The following is a 25036-nucleotide window of genomic DNA, read 5'->3' as shown; positions in this document are numbered from 1 at the left end:
ATTGAGCCCTTTATGAAATCTTTCTGCAAGTCTTTGCATTAAAATTGATAGAAATACACACCTGTTGAATAGATTCAAGATGCACTGGCTTGAAGAGGTACGGTTTATATAATTTATTCTGTTTCACATTCTACATAAAGGATGAGAAATAATACAATAGATTATGTAGTACATTTATGTAGTACATTTGTAGTGACAGGAATATGTCCTGTCAGTGTGCTCAAGCTATACTCATTTACTAGAAGTAAATGACAGTAATCCACAGACACTGACAATGTCAGTGTCTGTGGCCCAATACAGAAGACTTGTGATAGTTGATCCATACAAATAAACCTGATTTGACAGCTGAAACAACCAAGAAGAAAGGTAAATGCTGTGTGGTTAGTGCTGTGACTTCCCAATTATTACAGCAGAAGTGTTTGCCTCTGACTCAGAACAGCCCATCTTGAAATAAACTGCAGCTGGAGCAGAAAAAAAGAAGAAGAAAAAAAGAAGAGCTCAGAGGACAAGTGCTGAATGGGATATAAAATGTTGAGCAGCAGAGGGCGCTCTTTGACCAGATAACATATGGGTCTGTAAGATGCCACATCACCAGAACAGAACTTAAGTTCAGGTCTGGAAAGTGTAGGAAACAGTATCTGTAACCTCCTTTCGTTTATAAAAATGTGGCTTGTTGGTCTAGGGGTATGATTCTCGCTTAGGGTGCGAGAGGTCCCGGGTTCAAATCCCGGACGAGCCCTAATTTTGAACAATTGGGCTTCAATGTGATAGAACACATGAAACAAGTTAGATGAAGCTCGCAGTTAATGCAAATGAAAAACCACTAAATTGTGTTCCAGTGACGGTATCCATTTGAACTCACCTACTAACAGTGCAAACTGTTGCCAAACACATTTGATGCTCGAGATAGAGCCATCAAGCAACCAAAGTTTTATTCATGTTAATGTTGATCAACCTTTATTGATACTCATTGAATTGTACACATCAAGGCACACAGAAAAATAATCTGCTTCTGTATTCAACCCATACGGGTATTAAGACAGTGACAGTGTACTTGGTCACAACTACTTGAACCACTGACCCTCAGATTGTCATGTCGTGTCCCTAAAGACTGAGCTACCACACCTTATTGTGCCTCCACCACACTCTGATTGAAATATAATTATACAAATACAATATTATACAGGAATTCAATTTGTACAAAGATACGATATGTGCAAAATGAAATATTAAATATAGTGCAGAAAAAATACTTCACTGAAAGAACAAATATGTCGCAACAGCTAACACGTATTACAATAATAGTTTTTTTTAAATTTCTATGATAATGTTAAGGATATGGGTGTTTATTGTCATTGTAAAAACATGCAACGAAATTGTTGCATGTAAAATGAAAAATGTATAAAAACATTAAGACAAGACATTTCTGATTTAAAACAAGACATTAAATAAATATATACAAGATAAAACACAGGCATCAATGGCTTTAAAGTGAAAAAGGTGCTTTGTTAAAGTGTCGTGTTATTGCCTATTTCAGTTTCACCGCTGTGTCCGGTGTGAGCTGGGTGGGGGGCGATGGAGGAAACCGCTCTGGGGAAAAAGCTGTTCCTCAGCCTGTTAGTCCGGGTTTTGCTAGTCCTGTATCTTCTTCCTGATGGCAGTGGAACAGAGAGTGACCCGGGTGAGTGGTGTCTGTGCAGATGTTTCTGGCCTTCTTCTGGAGGCGGCCAGCATACACAGTGTCCAGGTCAGGGAGGGTAACTCCCACAATCCTCTTATTTGACATCCATTTATTACTCTGAATATATAATGTCACTATTAAGAATGTAGTTTACTTTTATCTTGAAACCTTTTGGGACAGTATGTCGATTAGAGCTCAGGCTTCACAAAACAGCTTGAACGTACTATAATAATTTGCCAGACTGCTAAACATGTGGTTGCTGGGGACAGGATTTCATCTAAAACGCTTGTTTGAACACAAATCCTGAACTCATATTTTCTTTGTGTACAGTTGGTAATATTATTTGTTGTCATGGAAACTCTTTTCACAGATACAGCAGTGATACCAGCAACCCACGGCTTTCTTCAGGTCAGTGAACTGTCCTCAAACTGAAATGCGTGTTACTGGCCATGAACACAAGATAACATTCTCTCACAGTCTCATCATCACTGTTTACCAAAGGCTCTCTCTCAGACTTCAGTATATTTTGATATCCTCTTACCTTGACTGCCACCCCAGTGTTCTATCTCAATCAGCTTCAGATGCAAATCTCTCCTGCTAGTCTCAATGAGGACTGAATAAACATCCCAGAATCAAATTACACAAATTTGTTTTCATCTAGTCCAATTTTCCGCTTTCATCTTGTGACCCGTGTACTGTAGGTCTGGCTCCGAACCACATCTTTAAAACACCAACGATCTGGCGGAGCCATCCAGGTGTTCCTCAATAACAGCAAAAGCACCAAGCAGTCATTTTAAATTTTCATCTTTCTTATCTGGCAAAACGATATTTTTTGTAAGATTTCACTTTTGTTCTTGTGAAATACTGCATCCTTTTACCTCTTCAGGCCTCCATCCATTCAATGAAACAACTTGAAAGGCAAGAGACACTCCTTGGTGCTCATTATTCAGAACTCATGCCCACACGCCATACCTGTGATGAGTGGTGAGATATAGACATGAGCACGAGCCAAAACTGTTGCGAACCACTGACCTAAGGAAGTGGTCCCTTGAGAGTACTAGACAAAAAAAAAGCTGAATTAATGCAGCATTCGATTTCCAATCCATAATTGGTCATATTAAAAAAAAGTTTCACACAATGCTACTTTAAAACACTACCGATGAGAAAACACAGTACATCACACAAACGAAAACATTTTCTTTCCAAACCATTCGGACTTTGCGTTTCACCCAAGCAGAGAGCGAAGCATGTCCTGCCTCGGCTCTCTTCTTTGCCCGCCGACAGCTAAAAAGCTGTTCGGTCGTTTGACACAGTCGAAAGCAGTCTCTTCCTTGCTCCACAGCTGTCAATCACTGTTCCCTCGGCCAACAGCACAGCTTGCAGTCGCTGCGGCTTGGGTTGGGAGTGGGGTTGGGTGAATGGGGGGGGGGGGGGGGCAGGATGTCGTCGGGGTAGTCAGTGCGGGATTGGTTGCTCGGTTTAAACTGTGTGAGACGTGATTGAGGGAAGGAAGGGTGGAGGTGTCATGTTTGAGTGCCACAATAGCAAAAACAAGAATTAGATACAAAGATTAAGTTCAGAGTAGAGTTTAAATTGGTCCCAATGTTACCATTTATTAAGATTAGATTTCTCGGCTGAATAGCAAGAATACTACTCATAAATACTGATACGTTTTGCTCAGTGTGCATGTTGCTAGTGTATGACTCGAACATGATAGAACGTGTGTGGCCTGCAGGGACCTTCATATCAGTGTGTGTATGACCCTTGAATCTGTCTCTGTGTGTGCATATCCTGTGTGAGGAGACCTTTTCTGACTATTTGCTAGCCATTCTGAAGCTATACAGACTTACTTCACGTGTGTGTGTGTGTGTGTGTGTGTGTGTGTGTGTGTGTGTGTGTGTGTGTGTGCGTGTGCGTGTGGATGCTGGTGTATGTCTATCTGTAGGCCCTGCTGTGCCGGGGGTACGGCAACATGATTGCGTCCACGCTACCTTCGCTGTCCGAGCTGCTGTCAGAGTCGCTGCTGCCGGAATAAGCCCAGAGTCCTGGTAAAACGCCGACACACACGGCTGCCGACGGCAGGTGTAACACGCCTTGACCGGCGCTCGGGGGAGCCGAGGGGGTCGTCGCCGTCGAGCCGGGGTTGGTTTGTTGATCTTTAGCTCCGCCTGCTGCTCCTGCTCCATCCTCCTGTTCTGAACAGCACAACATACTGTCAGGTTCAGAGCCTGCACATGCAGACTCCCCCGTCAGTCTTTTTAAAAAGGTCAGAGATTTACCGTTTTAGATTCATCGCCCTCGACTTTACCATTTTCAGTCACTAACCGTTCTCATCAGACTCATTTCCAGCAGAAGCAGGCTGCAGCTTTCAGTCAGACGGCTTTGATTACCCCACCACCTTAAACTACCGAGTGCCTGCACCAAACTGCCGTCAGAGACACTTAGTAGCTAGCTGGTGAACTAGCATTTAGCATTTGAAAAGTCAGACTACAGTCGTCCTTCACAATTCTAAAAGACATGTCTGCTCTATATGTAGTTAAAACGCACTCTCCATGTATGCAATCTATGCATTTTTTTTCTGGTTTGATACATAGACTGTATACAAGTGGACGTAGTCATTGTGACATCACAGCGAAGCCCTTAAGCATACCCTGCTTTACGGTATATTTTACTCTAAATGAACATCATGCTGTATTGACGAAGACTCGAAACTAGAGATTGAGACCATAAACTCATGTTCACAATGTTTACTGAGGTAATAAATCAAGTGAGAATTAGGGATGGCGACTGTGGCTAAGTGGAGCGCAGGGCCATCCTTCAATCAGAGAATAGAATAGAAATGTACTTCATTCATCCCCAAGGGGAAATTTGTCAAAGAAACACCGAAAAGAGGATCGGCGGTTCGATCCCCGGCTCGACCAGTCGCATGTCGATGTGTCCTTAAACCCAAAATTGCTCCGGGCCTATGTTGTGATAGAATCTGAATTATAAGTCGCTTTGGATAAAAGTGCCTGCTTAATGGATGGGTATGGTTCGGATTTTACAGATCCTAGTACTCTTATCGGTTCTTTTTTATTATTTTGTGAGAAAAAGAAAAAGACAAATATTTTAGAAAATAATCAACATTGCTTTATTATTCTTGTATGTAAACAAATATTCATTCTTGAGCAGCAACACAAAAAGTTCCCACATCATTAAAATACATTGGCAGCTAGACAATAAGCTAAGCGATTAGCATTAATATATTAGCCTATTCGTATTATCAAACTCTGTTTGGCATCACTGACGTTACCGGCAGAGGACGAGCCTGGACGGCTGCTCACCAAACGGTAGAAAACTGAGCATTTCTGCAGAGTTACATTCTGCTTGTTCGCCAAACGTTTTAATAAACTGCTGCTCTCTTGTGAGGGATTGCATTTATGACAACGAGAATTATCAGCATCTTTTGGTTTTCTCTGCCCTGATGTGTCTCACGGAGTTGGTGTGTGTGTGTGTGTCTGTAACAGTAAAGCACAACTCAGCCACTCGTGCAAAGACAGGCACAGAGACAGGGAGAGCAGGTTTGAGACGCTGCTTTTTTCCATGGAGATCTCACGCTGTCACTTCTAAAGTACCGATAGCAAAACCGTTAACTTCGGACCTCATCGATACTCCAGGTTTTTACTAATTCAGAAGCGCTTCTCGTTTAGAACTGGGTTTGGAGGGACATCCCTAGAGAGAAGTAGGGTCATTTTCTCAGACTCCCACACAATCTGACTTCTTTTTGCAACCAGAGGAGTCGCCGCCTGATGCAGGTTTAAGACATTTCCGCATTGGCTTCTGGTCCGACACTGTAGTTCTATCATTGACCAATTCCTGAAATTGTCAAAGAGGTGCAAAACTCCATTTCTATCCACTTCAGACAGACAATCCTACCTTTGAAGCCTCAGGCTGCAACCCACCTGTGTGTCTGTCTCCATTTCCTGTCGTTGCCGTCGTTGAGATTTCCACCTTCTGTTTCTTACTGCTGTCTGAGGACTGGGAGGAACTGGGTAACAGAACAAAGACGTATTCAAGATTTAAGTCTGCTCAAATCAAGATTTTCATGCAAACAATGGGCCTAACGACGGAGTTCAACGTGAATAGGGTCTAACTCTAAGGTTCAGTCTTCAAACATTTACAGTATTGTGAGAAGAATATTAAACTCAAGCATCACGTACGAAGCGATTCCTCAAGCTTTCTGCAGGTGGACCTGGGATGTGTCTGAAAGCTTCAGGAACACTTAAGTGAACTTTGAGTTCACAATTTATCACCCAATTCACTTTCATCAGCAATGGTACCAGAAGGAACGTAACCGTTGTACGAGGATACATTGTGATCAGAGAACATAGTGGAGATTTTAGCAGCTAAAAATAAGTATATTTCTATCAGGAGCTGGTGAACATTAAAACAGAACTAAAGGAATATTGGACTTAGCCCTTTAAACCCCATGCAGTTTCCGGGCGTTCCACGTCACATTTTACTCACTGAGTCCTGCACCTCTATAGAAACCGCACAATCATGGCTAGAAGTAGAGACACTTTGTGGGGTTCAGAGGGTTAAATCCGTCACATCAAACAACTTACAATGAATGATAATGTTACTCCGTGTCTTCTGGATGTGTAAATAGGCAACTGACAAACTTCATATCAACGTTATACGGTCAGTGCTGTATTTACAGCTTGTTCTGTTGACCCCATTCCAAAACAAAATCAGCTCGTGCAGCTCTAAAGGACGTATTTCTGTGTGCCTACCTGCGTCTCTTGACAGCTCCAGCCAACAAATGGGCCTGAGACAGATGGCTGGTCTTTTGCTCCACCCCCGAAGGTTTAGGTGCCACCTTCTTTTCAGGCTCTCTGCGGGTTTCGGTGGCCGCTTGCTTCACTAGAGCGCTGTGACAGTACGAAGTTAAGTGAATACACCATAATGGATCCTTGTGGCGGGAACAAAGAGGGAGAGCTCAGGGGCAAGTACAAACTGACTTCCCCATTCAGCAGCAGTCCACTCAACAAGTTGGTTCTCTCCTCCCTTCAGGGGGAGCCGTTACATCTCTCCATCAGCGTGCTGGAAAAAGTGACACAGTTCTGAGAGGCTAAAAAAAAAAGCACTCATGCACAGAAGCAGAGAGAGAGAGAGAGAGAGAGAGAGGTGACACAGATATGAAGCCTATAGTACACCGGGAGATGGACAGAGCTCAGGAGACATGAAATTGGGTCGAGATGCAGAGCCGGATGAAAACGGAGTGAGAAACACACACAGACACACGGAGTAAGACAAAGGGGTCAGATGAATGGGGAACATCAGGCATTCGATTTGCATGAGGTACATTCAAGCAGTGATGAGTGTTCACTGCATTAACTAAGGTCTGCGCCTATGCGTGTGCATGTATTTTGTGTTCACAGCAACTGCTTTAAATGGTCACCGTAGTTACCAGCCTATGATACAGTTTCCACGACAACCCATTCTCTTCTTCATCTGCAGACAAACCTGTCTGTCACAAACCTGTCTGTCCGCCAAGACAACGTGAGAGTTTACGGAGAGCAACAACCAACAAGCAAAACGTTCTGGACCTGTATTCAAATGTGCAAGAATGTCACAGTGTAGAATCGCCACTTTGACGTAAGGCACAGCACCAGTATTAGGTGGTCTGTCCTAAGTACAACAGTCTGCTGCTTCGTTCTCGGGCTAAAATTAGAGGTTATGTAATGCAGCGAAATGATCCAGATGAGATTAGGCAAACAAAATAGGCTGATTCCTGAACCTCGAAGATGTGTTCAGCGCTGGTGCCCACTCGTAGCTGCTTTCTCCAGTTGGAGAAACTGTCAGCCAATCAGAGCTCAGGAGGCACCGTTAAGAATGCCATCAACCTACAGAGCTAGCTAGTAGAGCTAGGCCGATATATTTGTCGGTATTATCTGCTTGCAGATATTTAAATATATCAGCTTACAATTAACAAGAAATAGAAGTACGGAAATGCCAAACTAAATATGAAATCATTAACAATTACATAGTTTGTCCATCTGAGAGCACTGACAAATGTATTTAACAGATAAATGTCCCATGTTTATGAGCTACCTCAATTTGGTCTTCATTGTATTATTATAATATTAATACATTATTCATAATAAAGCTCAGGAACCTGAACATGGTAGCATCAATGTATTGATGCTTTGTTCAAAAAGCACATGACACTAACTCTGTAATGATGTTACTTATCCAGGCACTTCATGCTAGTCTGCTCACAACAAGCAGCAGCACAAAGTCCATGACTCTTATTTTGAAATATGGTTAGAACCTCTCATTTGTTCTTTATACAAAAACAGCCAGGTTAAGTGACACACTATATCAGCATAATGATATAATGTATGATGTACTAGATGTAATTGAGATTCGTCAGTTAGTAGTCATTTAGAAGAGAAAGCGTTGAAGGGTTTGCTGAGAGCATTTCACGACTTACTAGCCTTAACTTTTGTAAATGAGCTCAGAAAAAAAGGTCCTATATATTTGTCATTTCTAAGGTGAGAGTTTAGTTTTCAGTTTTAATTTGTACTCGTTTTAAAATAATGCAGATGGTGCTTAAGACTGAGTGAAGTATATTGATACTGGTCTCCTCCGATTCTTATTTCATAAACCAAATAAACCAGACTCACAACCTGCTGCGACTTCAACTACACCTCGGTGCTTACTTTAAACCTGAGAAGTCTGTCATCGTTCACTAAAATGGGGAATAACAGATTAAAATAATCACAAAAGCGATACTGGCTAATTAAAATGTTATTCTTAAAAACCAAAGCATGTTAAAAGGATATTCTGTATTCCAACAGTTCCTGTTTCTCCTCATCTCTGCGTTGCTTCTCCACCAGGCACTGTTGCCGGGAGACCTCGTCCAGGAAGCTGCTCTCCTCCTCGTCCAATCCCCTCACCATGTTCCCTGTCACCATGGAAACAAACATGCTCTCAACACATGGCAGTACAGTGAATGCATTTTTCAGAAAACTAACCATAAGAGTCGTTTATTTTAAATCCACATCACAATTACCTTCGCGAGAAGAAATCGAAAGGGCCTTCATGTGTGTGTGTACTTATAACAAATTTACTGTAGATTTCACTTTTAAAACATACTAAAAATGTCTTATAAAAATGGTTGCTTGCGTGCAGCGTAATGTCTCAGGGAGACATCAATTATTGTTTCAATGTATGTTTTAAATCTCCTTTACTTTTGCCTTTATGCTTTTAATGGTTTCATGTGAAGCACTTTGAATTACCTTGTTGTTGAAATGTGCTATACAACTTGCCTTGCCTTATTGTACCATGTGAAAAAATTGCACCATGAGTGCTTAAATTGAAAGAGTGACAGTTATTTCCCCAATTAATATTTTCAACAAAATAGAGTGCCATATAGAGGGATCTGTATTATTTATGATGCATATAGTCTTACTGGCACTTTAAAGTTCCTCACTGTAAAATGAAAGTACCAGTAATGCTATCAACAAATAAATTAGAAGTTAAAGTCCTTCATTCATAATCATATTTAAGTTAAAGTGCTGAAGTATGAGTAGTACATGGTGACATCATCATGGTAATTTAGCCAGAATGCTCCCTCTAGACTTTTTACTGCTGTGTTTGCGGCAGTAAACCATGATGAGTAAACGGACCGTGATGTAAGAAATTGATGCAGTGCCTCTTTAATGATGAGAAAATAGTATAAAGTAATGCATGTTGTGAACCATCTTTTATAACACATCCTTCAATGCAAAGTAAAGTCTTCATAGGACATAGCCCGTGGCTATACACAGTACGAGCCTTACTTCAGAACTAGATGACAAAAGAAGGTAAAAGTGGTAATAACAGATATAACAAAGAAAGAGAGAGACAAAACTCACTGAATTTAAATTGCTCGTCATATTCCTCTTGTTTCTTGTCTTTCTGCTCCTGCAACCGCTCAAAGAGGGACCGTGGGTCATACTTCTCCTCTGGTGCCTCTGAGGAGTACAACAAACAAAAATGTGGATGCATGCACGGCTGTATCTATTTAGCAGTTATGGTGCGTTTTGAAAACGTGTGCAAGTGAATGTGCTCTTCTTACCCTCTGGGTCGTCGGGTTTCCTGACTTTCTCCCATTCCTCCTGTCTCTTCTTCCTCTTCTCATCAAGCTCAGATTCCGACACAAACTTCCTGCTGAGGTCGACGCCCGTTGCCGCTCCCTCTTCCATGACAGCTGACCAAACAAAAAAAAAAACACACCTTACTTTTAGTGTGCGACTCCAAAAACCTGTTGCAATGCCATCAATACTCAGTTTTGAGCAAACCCCACATCTAGACTAGACACGTATGAATCAATTTAAACCAGCCAAGACTACATTTAGTGATGCATCTGTTGACTAAATGCAGCTAATACAGTTTAAACATGCATGTGTAATGCCCCCGATGGAGAGGGCAATACCATACTGCTACTATATGTGTGTGTTTATATTCACAAATGCCATAATAATGTGTCGTTATGCCACATATTGTCGTACATTCTTAATATTCTTTCGTGTTGGATTTCTGTAAGTGTAACTAAATAGGTTGAACCAAGGTCCCATTTTATCACAAATATGTCACCGTGTTTTGAGTGCATGTTGCTATTTTCTGTTTTATGACTTGCATTTTATGCAATGCGATCACCAGAAAGACTGCACTACACTACAACTAGATAACCACAGGCTTTGAGGGACTTTTTTAAATTGATGTTTGTTTAAATTCCGTTATTTCAATAGTGGACTAAACTGGAGTCAACAAGTAACGTTAAGGTTTTGGCTCTCCCTTGTGGTCATCTTTAATCATCACATGTAATTGAGACGATAGCCATTTAAAGAACTTGTCGTCAACGACGACTGCAGAAGAAAACCACAAGGATAGCACAGCCGATTTGCAGCGAGGTGACGGTCGAGTTAAATACGAGGACCGCTGAATGGCCCAAAGCGTTTCGTTTGAATCGGCGGCCCTGTTGATTCACTCACCGCTACCCAATGCTAAGATAACAAGGCTAGCCACTAAAGTCCATCCTTGTAAGGATACACTCAGCTAACGATACCTTATTTGTAATCAATGCAGCAACCGATCTGCAATACAACAGTCATGCTCATTGGCTTAGTTCCGCTGCGGACAAGCAGGAGCCTTGTGAGCTGCAACCCCCGGCTAGCTTTAGCTTCATTACCGTTTAAGCGAGCGGTTGTCTTCGCTGTCAGGAGCCCAATATCGTGTCATGTTGGAAAACCAATACTTCCTGCTGCAAAACCGAGCATACTTGAGTTTCAGACACTGACTATTTCATACCAAGCGAGGTCATTTCTGCATCACATAAACTTACCAAGCTCGGCTAGTTGATATAGTGTTACTGCTCCAAATCAATGACGTTTTGTGTCACCGTCAAAACAGCCCGTCACGGTTTTTCGACCTGCGACTTTAGTTCCGACCTGCTTTTCTGCATCTGAAGTCAAACGCAACGGCCTAGAAACAAGGCAACAGTGCAATCGAGTGATGCCACTAGGAAATAGCTATACATGCAGAAACAAGATTCAAAATAACTGAAATAAAAATAATTTAACATTGTAATGTTAAAGTTACTTAAAAAATACAGCAAAAAAAAAGTTTGTAAAAAAAATGTAATTGACGAGGAAAAAAGAGGCATTGTCTTTACCATGTAAAGTTAAATGGTAAATGTTTTGCATGGCATCATTATCAATGAAGGATGTATTAATATGTATGTGTGAATCTGCAGGTCCATAATAAGTGAGGGAGAGTTGCAGGTTGCAATTTACAGACTGTGTGTCATTGAAACTATTGTGTCTTTTGGTGAATTGGACGACATATTATGAATTGAGTTATGACCAGCAAATTGTGAATTAATGCCTACTCCTTAAATCACTGGACATTAACAAATAATTATATATATATATATATATATATATATATATATATATATATATATATATATTCACTCCATATGTCTAATAAATTAAGCTATTTAGCAATAACGGAGAACTTGAGATAAAGGCTAGTCTCCCCTGCACATACTGACATTAAATGACATCAACATGAGCACTTCATCACACAGCACTTTATCTGCTAGAACTTTGTCTATTTAGACTTTAGCAATCTATCTATGTCGTGAACTGTTTCATGAACATGAAAAAAAAAGTTTCAACGTTTCAAAAAAGAAGAGAGAGATTAACAAACGACTTGGTGATAAACCATTTTATAACCTTAAAAATACTTAATTTTATTGTCCACTCAAACTGTTGCTAACAAAAAATACACTACGCCAGGCTCACGTGAACGTTAACATTTCAGAAATAAGGAACTCCGTCATTGTATTGTTCACTGAATTGAATGAACTCAAGACATGTCAGGGATGTTTCCTCATTGCCCATTGCGTTTTGACAGTCTGGGCATGCTTTTTGCCGTTAAAGATGAATAACTACAGAAATGCACACGCACAGGATTGTTATGGCATGTGTGAAGTATCTGCCGAAACCAGTGTTCAAAAATGTATGTTTTATACATTATAATATATTATTTAACAGTGTTGAAGAATGCGCTCTTCAGAGAGTGAGGTGGCTCTTAAACTGACCGATTGGAACCGGCTGTGAAATGGTGACGCAGCTTCAGACCTCCGGCTCCTGATTGGTGAGAGGCTCCTCCTGGAGCCCAGCCCCGCCCAGAGCAGCGACCCACCGCCGAGTCTCCGCTGCTCATTGGCGGAAAATGCTTTAAAATTGTCCGGGAAAAATGTAGAGTGGTCCGCCCTCTGTTCTTCTGCTGGAAGCCTTTTTTTCTGGTTGGTCTGATTGTCAGGACATATAAAAGAGGGTTTCGGTTGTTGGGTCAACATTAATTTCTCTAAAAGCATCTAACGATGAGTGCCAGAGGGAAAACCGGAGGAAAAGTCAGAGCTAAGGCCAAGACTCGCTCCTCTCGTGCTGGGCTCCAGTTCCCAGTCGGTCGTGTTCACAGGCTGCTGCGTAAAGGAAACTATGCGCAACGTGTCGGTGCCGGCGCCCCCGTCTACCTGGCGGCTGTGCTGGAGTACTTGACCGCTGAGATCTTGGAGCTAGCTGGAAACGCTGCTCGCGACAACAAGAAGACTCTTATCATCCCCCGTCACCTGCAGCTGGCTGTCCGCAACGACGAGGAGCTCAACAAGCTGCTGGGCGGAGTGACCATCGCTGAGGGCGGTGTGCTGCCCAACATCCAGGCTGTTCTGCTGCCCAAGAAGACAGAGAAGGCCGCAAAGTCCAAGTAAACCTGGAGCCAGTGGCGACTAGTCAATAGAGGGCGCCACCCCCTCTTGAGCCACAAATAATAAAAAAAATTATAAATTATACAAATTGTCAATATTTGTGTTTTTGAAGTATGGAATCACCCAGTAATATGTTTAAAATATGATATCTGTGCAAGATGAAGGCTTTAATTTCCTGCATGTCTCAGCAGCTCTGGGGGCTGGAAAATGCACCCACAGGAGGCGGGTCCATGAAGCAGTTGAGCCAATTGCTGATTAAAGATATAAATGTGTGACATACAATTTAGCCAATCGGCGTCCTCTATAGATTCCGCTTGGGGCCAGAATCTGTGGAGCCCCAAATTGCGCGTTCTGGTCAGCAGTAGTCTCTACAGGCCATCGCGAGCACTGCTCCTCCAAGACCCGTTTGAGAGGAGAACTTTTGCGGAGAAACTGCAGGTGAAAGATGATATCAGATCAACCTGACTCCACAATCACACAGCAGACTAGCAGGAAAGGGAAGCAGTACATGGAAGCTTAGTAGCTGTAGGCTACACCAGAAAGGTTTGTAGCTGGATGCAGTCATGCTAATAACTTAAAACAACGGGGACAGATCCAGCATGGACAGTTACGGGAGTGAGGGATATATAGTTATAAATAAATCATTACATGTGTTTATATTACAGTGAATATTATATGATATATATTATATTGTACAGAATAGTATTACATGATATATATATATATATATATATATATATTATATTATACTGAATATTATTATATGCTATACATATTATATTAAACTGAATTGCTTGTGAGGGTGACATTAATAAGATGTACTGACGTGTTTGTCAAAGTGTTATTTTTACTGCTTTTTTTCATTTTTGAATCAAAGTAAAATATTTAACTGCAAAGTATAATGCGTGTTTGATAACTTAATTTTTTTTGCATTAAATCATTCTGGGATGTTTGCTGAAATTGATTGGATGTGGCACAGCGCTAGAATATGTTCCACCATCCGCCACTGCCTCTCTCTGACTGCTGGAACCAGAACCTCAAAGGCTCTTTTCAGAGCCAAACACTCACCCTACAGAGCTGTGTTTCTCATGTCCCTTCAATGCACACTCAAAAAAATGACTACAACTCGTGTTAAAGAAATCGAAGTTAAAATCACTGTCACTTAATCTCGATGAATACATTTGGTGCCTCAAAGGTATAAAATGCAGCATTTCGAAAATATGTGCACCATCTTTATTTGTCAGCCTTTGGGTCTCACCTGGACACATTGCAGGTTGGTCCGTTTTCTTCACTGTGATCTGATGTGATCGCTGTTTGACGTCAAGTCAAATAAACCGACAAATCCTCAGTAGGAGCTGGCTCAAATCGTGGCAGCGGCAGCTAGTACAGGCACTTCCGGTTGCAAGCTCAGCTGCCACGACTTTCCGTGGCAGCTGAGCCTGCAACAGGAAGTTGTCCGTGGCAGCTGGGCCTGCAACAGGAAGTGATTGCCACTGTATGTGACAGCTGCCACTAGCATCTTGTGGCAGCTGCCAGTGTTTCGGAGCGGATTCCGCCGTAGTTTAGCCTTTATTTGTTGTTATTTGACATTATGTGACAATACATTAAGGTCATTGAAGGCATGACTGTTGGTAGTTGTAATTAGTTTATTAAAAAAAGTCCGAATTATCATGGTATGGCCACTCGTTTTTGTCAACAAGCTAATTGCGGGCTAACTTCACTTGAAACCTGTTACCCATGGCAACGATAAACACTTTCACGCTGCAGACTAAAGGAATGCAAATTATAAATATGGATGGATATGCAATGTACTGTTTAGAGTGATAGCAATCCATATAACATGTTGACTTGGATATATATACGCAGTATATAGATATATATACAGTATGCAACAAGTTGTTGCGACAGTTAACACCGTTGTGTGGTACCTGCCACTACTTTTCGCGACAGTTTTCACTGTTTGCGACTGGTACCACTAGCATCTTGTGGCAGCTGCCAGCATTTCGGAGCGGATTCCGCCGTAGTTTAGCCTTTATTTTTTCGTTATTTGACATTATATGACAATACATTAAGGTCATTGAAGGCATGACTGTTGGTAGTTGTAATTAGTTTATAAAAAAAAGTCCGAATTATCATGGTATGGCCACTCGTTTTTGTCAACAAGCTAATTGCGGGCTAACTTCACTTGAAACCTGTTACCCATGGCAACGATAAACACTTTCACGCTGCAGACTAAAGGAATGCAAATTATAAATATGGATGGATATGCAATGTACTGTTTAGAGTGATAGCAATCCATATAACATGTTGACTTGGATATATATACGCAGTATATAGATATATATACAGTATGCAACAAGTTGTTGCGACAGTTAACACCGTTGTGTGGTACCTGCCACTACTTTTCGCGACAGTTTTCACTGTTTGCGACTGGTACCACTAGCATCTTGTGGCAGCTGCCAGTGTTTCGGAGCGGATTCCGCCGTAGTTTAGCCTTTATTTGTCGTTATTTGACATTATGTGACAATACATTAAGGTCATTGAAGGCATGACTGTTGGTAGTTGTAATTAGTTTATTAAAAAAAGGCCGAATTATCATGGTATGGCCACTCGTTTTTGTCAACAAGCTAATTGCGGGCTAACTTCACTTGAAACCTGTTACCCATGGCAACGATAAACACTTTCACGCTACAGACTAAAGGAATGCAAATTATAAATATGGATGGATATGCAACGTACTGTTTAGAGTGATAGCAATCCATATAACGTGTGGGTTGTCACAAGTTTTGGGAAAGGTGACACGGCTGTTTGGTCGATGGTTTATTTTTAAAAAAATGTATTGAACAAACAATAACAATTTGAGGTATTGTCAATAATAACACAACAAAATACAGACATTTAAACGAACATACATTGACAGTGACAGATTAGTGAGTTACAATACTTGTAAAGCACATGTAGACTAACTATTTCTCCTCAAACCTCGAAAACACTTTCAAATTGTTTTCATCAATAAGGTCTGTGCAGAATTTGTTATAGTCCTTCTGTTTGTCAAAAACAAAAGTGAAAAGCTCTGCTGGAGACTCTTCACTCGGGTCATCTTCACAGTTGTGCAGCTCCTGGAGGGCTTCCTGTTGTTCCTTTTCATCCATGGAAAGGACAGCGGGAACTTTAAACCCTCCATCAAATTGTGTCTTGAGACACCAGTCAGCTGCAGCCAGGCTGTCTCTCAGAAGAACATTTACCTGCAGTAAAGAATAAAGTGTACTCAAAGTATTTATTGTATATTGGTGTTGTAACCAACTAATACTTCAAACTTGTACAGCATTTACAGTACCTAATTAACAAATAGATGTTTTGTAACAACAAATGTTGTCTTTGTCAACATATGTGTCATTCAACATCTAAAAGTCAAATCTCTATTTAGAGAAATAAGCAACAAAGAACAAACAGTAATGCTGGATGGGTTCCATCGAGAGCCTTTCAAATTGAATGGCAGTATATAATAAGATTTACCTGTATTTATTTATGTAAATTAATGCTGACAATAAATAGTTGCAAACCAATTCTAGCCAGAGCTTAATCCATGCACATAATTAAGCACCAATCTTATTAGATATCCTGTGAGTTCACAAAAGCTGCTTAATTTAAGTAGTGAAGTGATTCTATATCGGGCGACTGTGGCTAAGGGGATAGCAGGGCCGTCTTTCAATCAGAGGGTCGGCGGTTCAATCTCTGGCTCTGGTTCTGCTAGTCGCATGTCAATGTGTCCTTGAGCAAGACACTTAACCCCAAAATTGCTGTAATGACTGTAATGTAATATATTGTCTTATGATCATGCAACAGACAATACCTTCATGATGGATCTTATGTGAAAGGCTAAATGACATTCATTTATATTTACAGTTTTAGTATTTCATGCTAATCCATTTTTTTTATTGTTTATCAGGCAGCCCAAAATCTATTATTTCTTATTTTTGGATTCTACTTCATTCATCTAATCGGTTTATATTCAGCTTAATTGTTATTCCTGTACATGCATGCAATACATAATATGAAGTTCTGATGTTTGTGAATGTGCTGCATGGTTTCCGCCATCAGGTGTCGCCCTTGAGCACATGAATCCGTTAAAAGTTATTTCAGCAAAAAATAGAATTTGTCTTGTGGATTACGGTAAATCAAATATACTCTGCTTTGTTGTTTAATGCAGAAATAAAGCCACTGTAAATCAAACTACGCACCAGCATCTGTGTCTCTGACTGCAAAGATTTTAACATTTCTTACCTCTTCTGTGCTTTCTCTGTCACTTGTTGACAACTCTGGAGCACTGAAAAAAAATATATTATCTGTAAATGAACCACTGCCACATTCAGTCATTACAGTTATGTCAACTTCACATGCAAAACCACTCTTAGCCAGGATTAGCATAATGGATTTCGTGATGTTACACATATGCATGCTCACCCACAATTCAAACACAAGTCATGTGGTCTACCTTTTCTCTTTATATGTGTTCTCCAGCAGCACAGACTCTGCCTGGTATCTGCACATGTTGCTGGTCTTTTGCAACCACTGAATCACAACCTACAAAAATGTATCGATAATAATAATTATAAAGTATGTTAAATCAATTTGACAGTTTTTACCAAATGTTAATTGTCAGTCATTACATACATACATTTATATTTCATTTAAATTGATACTTACCTGTACCAGGTTACCCAGTTAAGTTAGCACATTGATACTAAGTTATTCTTCCAGTTGTAGTTTTGGTTTATATTCTCCAAATGGTGTTCTCAAATGTCTATTGACACTTGTATCTCTCGGAGGCCTATGCCATTAATAACTCACTAATTTTCTGCTGTAAACGTAATTCTTAAACTACCGGTAATTGTTAATTTCGTACACATCCTCAATAGCTCACCTCTGGCAAAATGACCTCTGTGATGAATAGCTGCTTCTCAGCTACAGTTCCAGGCACTGACAGTAGTCTTTCCAGACGTTGGATAATCTGTTCTGTCTGGGAAAACAAGTAAATAAGAAACAAATAAAACACTTTTTGTATACCATCCTGAAAGAGGAGAACAAGAAAATGTCACGGTAACATTTCTCTATCAATCTAGTCCTACCTTTTCCCCTCCTCTGCCTAAAATGCTGTGTGTACAAATAAGACAAAAACAGCACACTCTACCTTCATGTCACTGAATAAAGTGAAATGTTCACTGTGATATTTTCGCAGGGCTGCATCCAATCCTCTGTTTCCACAGATACATTCTGTTGGAGAGAAAATGCCCACTCTGCAGATTTCTTTCCAAGTCCTGAAATATAAGATGTATATGTAGTTGTAGATTCAGTGTTATGTATAATTAGTGAATACCATTTTTATGAGAATGGGTGCTAGGTCAAAATTGGTCATGGAAAGAGTAAGTAGTTTGTACCCTACATGTCACAAATTCATGCTAATGCATCTCAGCAACTATAGCGGAGCAACAATAAGTCATTTTTATATTGGCCCAAGTCTACTTCATGATAGAAAAATAAAAATTTGGTTTATAAGCAATTAGAAGCTATATTGCAGTCACCAATGACAAACGTCTTATCAAACAGTTGTATATCGCTGAGAGCACTGCCCATCTTTGCTGTCTTGTCCTTGTTTTTAGTTTTTATATTTTTCTTGTTTATTTGGAATTTCTGTGTATATGTGGATAGCAACGAAAAACCGGAGTCAAATTCCTTGTATTGGTATGCATACATGGCCAATAAAGATGATATTATAATAAATATTTATTTTCTCAGCTTGGCAACATAATATAGCTGGTGTATTTCGCGTGTTGATGGTAAATCTGCATTGTGTTCTGGTATTGTTGTAATAAAGAGGCAGCAGGCATTACTGGGTCTTTTGTAATGATCTGTGGCGATAAATATAAATGCACAAAGCACCAACTGTGTGTGTGTGTGTGTGTGACAAACTTAGCTCAACCCTTGTCAGTTAGAAAATACTTGTTTATTTGGAAATCTTAATATGATATAATCAAATAGCTAATCTGACACAAAAAGATCAATTGTGAAGGCTATACCACATGCATCACATTAAAATACTTACGTACGACCAAACCATGAATAGTCAAACATAATGAATATTAGATTTGGTTGGAGTATGAATAAGTTAAATTTGACAGTGAGACAATGATATTTGATTCGATATAGATATTCAACAACCAGAAAATTACAGTTTGAATTCACATGATTTAGATGCACTAAATTTAGGCAACATAATCAGGCAGTGATAGTGTCATTATGGCAATTACACCAGCAGACTACACTGGGTTGAATGACGGCTATGCTAACGAATTTCATTGCACAATGGATTTATAAATTCTGAAAAATATATTTTCAAAAAGAAACGAGAGGAAAACATCTGTGGTGATAGATAAAACATAATATGTTCGCTGCATTAGTTTACTCCTGACAGAAGCGCTCACTTAATGGTAAACTCCCTCTTGTGGCCAAATGGATTAATGACGCTGGTCTTCAATATGTACTATCCCTGGGTGCAGACAACTACATGACACCACATGCTCCCCGGGCGCTTCTCAGCTGCCCACTGCTCCCAATAAGCTAGGGATGGGTTAAATGCAGAGGACAAATTTCGTATATGTGTAAATGTGTATGACAATGAACTTAAACTTAACATATATGTTGGGGTGGCTTCTTTCCATTAACTTTGAACTTCTTGTCCTAACATATACATTTCATCGAATTTTGAATAACATTGTAGAATATAACTGAATGGATGCCTTGCTAAAAATATTGATAAAGAACATCAAGAATAGTCAATGACACCTTGCAAATGAATGCAAAAATCATATTACATGATGGAAATTATACTTTTAGGGAGAACAACATTGACGACTGCTAACATCCTTAAACTATGCACCTTGGTATTTCACTAGATGCCACAGTGGCAGTTGCCAAAACATCTTCTGAATCTCCTCTGCAGTGATGGCAGCTGCCACAAACAGTGGCCATTCAGTGACAGTGGCCACAAATACCTGCCACAGACCTGTTTGTGGCAGCGGTCAACGGAAAGGAAGTGGCAGTAGCGGGTCATTTGTAGGTCATCTAAACTGGATATAGATGTTTGGGGTCTATATCTGTGATTGGTCATCTGTGGTTTACAATAGCTGGAATGATGTAGATCAAGCTTCATGTGATCAGGTTCTTCTTACTGCCTCCCCCAAACTACTGTCCTGTTGAGACAGACAGGACAAACAGAGAAAAAAAGTTGTACACAAATTGTGTTAATATATCCATATATATAGATACATACATACATACATACATACATACATACACATACTGTATATATATATCCAAGTCAATAGGTTATATGGATTGCTATCACTCTAAACAGTACGTTGCATATCCATCCATATTTATAATTTGCATTCCTTTAGTCTGCAGCGTGAAAGTGTTTATCGTTGCCATGGGTAACAGGTTTCAAGTGAAGTTAGCCCGCAATTAGCTTGTTGACAAAAACGAGTGGCCATACCATGATAATTCGGACTTTTTTTAATAAACTAATTACAACTACCAACAGTCATGCCTTCAATGACCTTAATGTATTGTCATATAATGTCAAATAACGAAAAAATAAAGGCTAAACTACGGCGGAATCCGCTCCGAAATGCTGGCAGCTGCCACAAGATGCTAGTGGCAGCTGTCACATACAGTGGCAATCACTTCCTGTTGCAGGCTCAGCTGCCACGGAAAGTCGTGGCAGCTGAGCTTGCAACCGGAAGTGCCTGTACTAGCTGCCGCTGCCACGATTTGAGCTTGCCCTTTCTCAGGTAACATGTTTCGTTTATTAACCAATGAGGAGAAAATCTGTTTAGATAATGCAAAGATGCCACATCCTCTGTGCTCCTGTCAAGGGGAGCTAAAGGTTTCCCTTTAGAACATCTGGATCATGCACTCCCTGGACTTTCCAACACCAACCCACTTGACTAAAAGAGACGGAGAAACAGAGAGACAGATTAGAAAAGTTGACTAAACTGGAGAAGTCATAACAAACCATATTGCTATTTTTGATAAGTGCAACAGTGCCACCTAAAGGATATCATGCAGTTTCTGTATTTCTTCTATATTTTGATGTGGAGGCCTTCATGGGAAGTTGCTCTATTTTCTATTTGTTTGTGTGCTCTGCAAAGTAAAACTTGAAATATGTAAGTTTGTTATTTTGTGTCAAACGTACTGGGAACTCCAATGTGGTTCTCAATGAAGTGGATGTAGTTTTGTGCCTTGGCTGGGAGGTCGTTCCACTTCCTGGCTGCAGACGTGTCCGTCTTCCAACCGGGGAAGGTCTCGTACTCAACCTCCACTTTGTGCAAAACGTCCATGTTGGCTGTTATTGAAAGCAATACATGATTACCAATCTTTAAATGAAAGCAGAATGGGTTTATGATATTTATTCTACATATGGTTTCTTCTGTTAAATGACCTGGGAAATGGGGAATTCTTTTTCCATTGACTTTGTAGGCGACTCCGACTTTAATTTCATCCACCACGTCCAGAATGTCAAGTTTTGTCAAAGCGATGCTGTTGGACGGGTAACATGTCATCGGAGAACTGTTTAACGTGTGCCGTTAGTCATTCGTATAATGTGATTTTACGACGGTGCAGAAAAAAATGATGGCTTCCTTCATTATTGAAATGATCACGAAACACCTGATGATTTGCTTCAACTGTTCCAGCCACTCACCCGGTGAATCCATTAATCATATGAGCGTATCTCACGATGACAAGATCCAACCATCCGCAACGCCGCTTCCTTCCAGTGGTTACACCCACCTCACGACCCCTCGTCTGCAGCAGCTCTCCTATTGCCTACGGTAAACAAGGGGAACAACAGCCTTATTTGTTACTTTATTATTCATGAACTGAAATGATGTTAGGCATTCCATAATTCTACAGAAACCTAAAAATGTGCAATCACTACACGAGTTACAAACACAGCTGAGTACAATAAAACACCATATGGACTGGGGGGGAGGGGGGGGGGGGATTAAGTTTAGTTTTTTTTTTAAGTATGTATTTTCAGCTCCCGTGACAGGTAACACAACCCAGCTCACACAATATCCTGAACCCGGACTCTGGCCCTAAATTTATCCCTGTGAACATGTGACCTGCATAAGAGGTAGAGCGTTTGAACCCGTGTCTCACAAAAGTTGACAGCTGCTCTCAGCCAGAGAGCTTCACCCCCCCCCCTCCTCCTCCTCCTCCTCCTCCTCCTCCTCCACCAGCCCCGCTGCCTGTGTGTCAGCCCCACATGATCACATTCAAACTGTACGTGTCAACCTCAATATCAGTGAGTTACATTACATGTCATGTGTCTCTTCTTCAGACAAATACGAAGGCCGTGAAAGCAAGCAGCGTGTGACAAGGTGCCAGTAATCTCACAGATTTCCTTCGATAACGTCAAGGTCTTACGTTGAGTTGTTCTGTGGGGAAGGCTCCGATTCCCACTCTGGTAGTGTAGGCCTTTGATACTCCAAAAACATCGCCGATATTCAGCGGAGGGATGCCAAGACCGGTGCACGCCCCGCCCACAGTGCAGTTTGATGATGTCACAAAAGGGTATGTGCCTTTCGAGAAAAAATGTATTGGGTTATGACTGCCTCCCAGATCAACAAAAAAAAAACACATATGCATTCATATTGTAAATCAAAATACCAAAGTCAATGTCAAGGAGAGCAGCATTGGCCCCTTCCACCAAAATCTTCTTTGGAGATCCATGAAGAGCTTCGTACATGTAATAGACCCCGTCTCTCACCATCGGTCGCAATCTCTCACAGTATTCCTGCACAAAACAAGGAAAACAAAAACATGATCAGTTGATGTTGGGATTGACCCTAAGTCATCACTTTCGCAACAGTCGGTTTACCTTGAGTTTTTTCAATTGGTCCTCAACGTCAACGGTTAAGGTTGGGTACATGGCCTGATACTGGCGGACAAGATTCTTGAATCTGAAAGAAAAGGAAATCGCGAATCATGCCGCAACTGTTCAGCGCAGCATTAGTCTTGATGTTTGGCATATTAATACGGTCCCTACCTCATAGAGAAGTCCTTAAAGTCACCCAGGAGGTCGCATACACGCAGGCCGGTGCGAGCTGCTTTGCTGGAGTATGCGGGTCCGATGCCTTTCTTGGTTGTTCCAATGCTGAAACACAAGCCAAAGAGAGGGACGTAAAACAAGTAGATTTGTGCTGACTGTAGTGTAAAATACTAGCAGGTCTGTCCTCCGCTATCCTTACTTCTTTCCTTCTTGTGCTTGCCTCTCAGTCTCCTGTAAACCATCGACTACCTGGTGGAAATCAAACACTGCGGAGAGACAGCAAACAAAACCTTAAAAATGGATCGATTGATTGATGATTTATTCAGGCTGTACTTGTTTAAATAAAGTAAACCACTCTAAGCAATATCATACAATGTACATACCAAGGTGAGCTCTGTCTGAGACAATGAGTCTCTTCTCCCAGCCTTTCAGACCTGGTTAAAGAATAGAAAGGACATCTATGTGAGTATACACAAATCCTAATTTACACTTGTGCATTATGTGTAAAGGGCATTCTTTCTCTTCAAATACCTTTCTTTTCATTTTTATCGCCTTCTTCAAACAGGCCAGGTAGATGTATGACCACTCCATTGCCTACAAGAGCAGAGGAAGAGGAATATGTAATATTCTTAACCATGCTGTCTCAACACAGATGAATATTTAAGCCATTACCGATGAGGGAGATGCTCTTGGAGTTGATGATTCCACTGGGGAGAAGGTGGAAGTCATACTCCTTGCCGTCCACTACCACCGTGTGTCCTGCATTGTTGCCCCCCTGTAAATCCAAGCAGGGCACATATTGTGATGTGATAGTTCACACTGTCTTGTTTTAATGACGATATGATCAAATACAGTATGACGGTAACACCCAAGACCACCCAAAAAAACATCCAGCCACATGCACACGTCTCATTATAGTTTCGAGAGAAGGTGATAATTCACTGAGCTTCTCAAGCACCTATTTGAACAGACTTGGCTGGTGCTGGTGGATCCACTCTGTCCGGCCTGGCTAAGTCCTGGCCTTCTCACATATCAAGCCTCCCTGAGAATGTGACCTCTCTCTAGCCCGGTGTGTGGGGCTCTCAAGCCTCCAGAACACAGGGTGCTAGTCCTGTCAGCGGAGAGAGTACAAAACAGCAACTGTTGGCAGTTTTCACTGTGTGACTCCGTTGAGTGACCTCTGATATCTGACCAGAGGGTTATGTGTCCTGCGTGAGTGAATAGCAACTGACCTATGTGGAGTTTTTTTTATTAATTCAATGCATCTCAAATTCAACATCTGTGTGATCAGCTGAATGAGTCAGGTTTAGAGGTGAACGCAAGAATTAAGCGAATAGTCAGGTTAGCAGATTGTACTTGCCTGTTCCTAAAATGATCAGTAAAGATATTTGGAGTCTGTAAAATGATTTGAAATTTGTTTAACGGCCACAATTCTCCCATTCCATCACTTAAACCCTGTGCAGTTATGAAACCACAGTGCATTCGCGACACGGTTAACTGCAATGGACAAAAAAGCTCAAACAAAAGTGTTTTCACTGTGAGCACCTGTTGCGTTTTAACAGGCTGCACAGTTTGTGCCAGATTTCATCATTAAGTCGGAGAAAAAAACCCGGCATTCAGCAATATTAGCAAGACACGGCCCTGTGAATGCTCGTCTGAAATCACGAATCCAAAACATCTACCTGACATCTGCAGACAACGTCAGCGTCAGTCGCCAACAAATCGACAACTTTCCCTTTGCCCTCGTCTCCCCATTGCGCGCCGAGCACCACCGCCACTTTGTTCCCAATGTCGTTGCGCGATCGCTTCTGTCCGGTCGCGGAGGGTTGAGTGATGCTTTTGTGGTCTTTCGCAGACCAGGTGAGCGACATGATTGCGGTGGCTTGAGCCTGCCGGTCTCAAGAAGACTAAGCCGTCTCCGAGAGTGGCATTGCCATAT

General features: G+C 41.0%; 4 protein-coding genes across 8 annotated transcripts; 1 reads left to right on the top strand and 3 right to left on the bottom strand.

The window, feature by feature from the left end:
* Positions 1-993: 993 nt before the first annotated feature.
* LOC306781210 (PSME3-interacting protein-like) lies at positions 994-12431 on the bottom strand. Of its 4 annotated transcripts, none has more exons than XM_079273958.1 (8): positions 11052-11158; positions 9786-9917; positions 9583-9681; positions 8509-8630; positions 6454-6599; positions 5623-5708; positions 3673-3876; positions 994-3165 (listed from the first exon to the last, which is right to left on the bottom strand). In XM_079273958.1, exons 2-8 carry the CDS (start codon positions 9910-9912, stop codon positions 3161-3163), a joined length of 789 nt encoding a protein of 262 aa, XP_079130084.1. In that variant the 5' UTR covers positions 9913-9917; positions 11052-11158; the 3' UTR covers positions 994-3160. The 4 variants fall into 4 exon arrangements, with proteins under 4 accessions (XP_079130084.1, XP_079130082.1, XP_079130083.1 ...); XM_079273956.1 differs by adding an exon at positions 10899-10970 and having other exon boundaries at positions 994-3876; positions 11052-11092; XM_079273957.1 differs by lacking the exon at positions 11052-11158 and adding an exon at positions 12315-12431 and having other exon boundaries at positions 994-3876.
* Positions 12432-12475: 44 nt separating this feature from the next.
* LOC306781244 (histone H2A-like) lies at positions 12476-13055 on the top strand. Its single transcript, XM_079274000.1, has one exon. The coding sequence runs from the start codon at positions 12600-12602 to the stop codon at positions 12984-12986; it is 387 nt and encodes a 128-aa protein (XP_079130126.1). The 5' UTR covers positions 12476-12599; the 3' UTR covers positions 12987-13055.
* Positions 13056-15855: 2800 nt separating this feature from the next.
* Positions 15856-18225, bottom strand: LOC306784905 (uncharacterized protein). The gene is made up of 5 exons (XM_079279097.1): positions 18175-18225; positions 17908-18003; positions 17479-17567; positions 17268-17310; positions 15856-16228 (listed from the first exon to the last, which is right to left on the bottom strand). The coding sequence occupies exons 1-5, from the start codon at positions 18178-18180 to the stop codon at positions 15950-15952; spliced, it is 513 nt and encodes a 170-aa protein (XP_079135223.1). The 5' UTR covers positions 18181-18225; the 3' UTR covers positions 15856-15949.
* Positions 18226-18972: 747 nt separating this feature from the next.
* On the bottom strand, positions 18973-24987 carry LOC306780292 (adenylosuccinate synthetase isozyme 1 C). 2 transcript variants are annotated; one of them, XM_079272608.1, is made up of 13 exons: positions 24780-24987; positions 23770-23872; positions 23629-23691; positions 23481-23531; positions 23297-23363; positions 23095-23202; positions 22927-23008; positions 22716-22842; positions 22473-22627; positions 21745-21869; positions 21484-21581; positions 21238-21387; positions 18973-20233 (listed from the first exon to the last, which is right to left on the bottom strand). In XM_079272608.1, exons 1-13 carry the CDS (start codon positions 24966-24968, stop codon positions 20226-20228), a joined length of 1326 nt encoding a protein of 441 aa, XP_079128734.1. In that variant the 5' UTR covers positions 24969-24987; the 3' UTR covers positions 18973-20225. The 2 variants fall into 2 exon arrangements, with proteins under 2 accessions (XP_079128734.1, XP_079128733.1); XM_079272607.1 differs by lacking the exon at positions 18973-20233 and adding an exon at positions 20832-20989.
* Positions 24988-25036: the final 49 nt, after the last annotated feature.

This window comes from Melanostigma gelatinosum (assembly GCF_949748355.1).
Source record: "Melanostigma gelatinosum genome assembly, chromosome: 1".
NCBI classification, from domain to species: domain Eukaryota; kingdom Metazoa; phylum Chordata; class Actinopteri; order Perciformes; family Zoarcidae; genus Melanostigma; species Melanostigma gelatinosum.
The sequence above is the reverse complement of the archived record's forward strand: the minus strand, read 5'-3'. Positions and strand labels throughout refer to the sequence as shown.

Coding starts and splice junctions, on each gene's coding strand:
- LOC306780292 (XM_079272607.1), bottom strand. CDS start 24,968: ATGTCGCTCACCTGGTCTGCGAAAGACCACAAAAGCATCACTCAACCC. Junction 23,873..24,779: donor ACGTTGTCTGCAGATGTCAG/GTAGATGTTTTG, acceptor TTGGATTTACAG/GGGGGCAACAATGCAGGACA. Junction 22,628..22,715: donor TCTCCTTGACATTGACTTTG/GTATTTTGATTT, acceptor TTTTCTCGAAAG/GCACATACCCTTTTGTGACA.
- LOC306784905 (XM_079279097.1), bottom strand. Junction 17,311..17,478: donor AACACATATAAAGAGAAAAG/GTAGACCACATG, acceptor ATTTTTTTTCAG/TGCTCCAGAGTTGTCAACAA. Junction 16,229..17,267: donor ACAGAGAAAGCACAGAAGAG/GTAAGAAATGTT, acceptor TCTTTACTGCAG/GTAAATGTTCTTCTGAGAGA.
- LOC306781244 (XM_079274000.1), top strand. CDS start 12,600: ATGAGTGCCAGAGGGAAAACCGGAGGAAAAGTCAGAGCTAAGGCCAAG.
- LOC306781210 (XM_079273957.1), bottom strand. CDS start 9,912: ATGGAAGAGGGAGCGGCAACGGGCGTCGACCTCAGCAGGAAGTTTGTG. Junction 8,631..9,582: donor TGACGAGCAATTTAAATTCA/GTGAGTTTTGTC, acceptor CCATGGTGACAG/GGAACATGGTGAGGGGATTG. Junction 3,877..5,622: donor AAATGGAGACAGACACACAG/GTGGGTTGCAGC, acceptor TGTGCTGTTCAG/AACAGGAGGATGGAGCAGGA.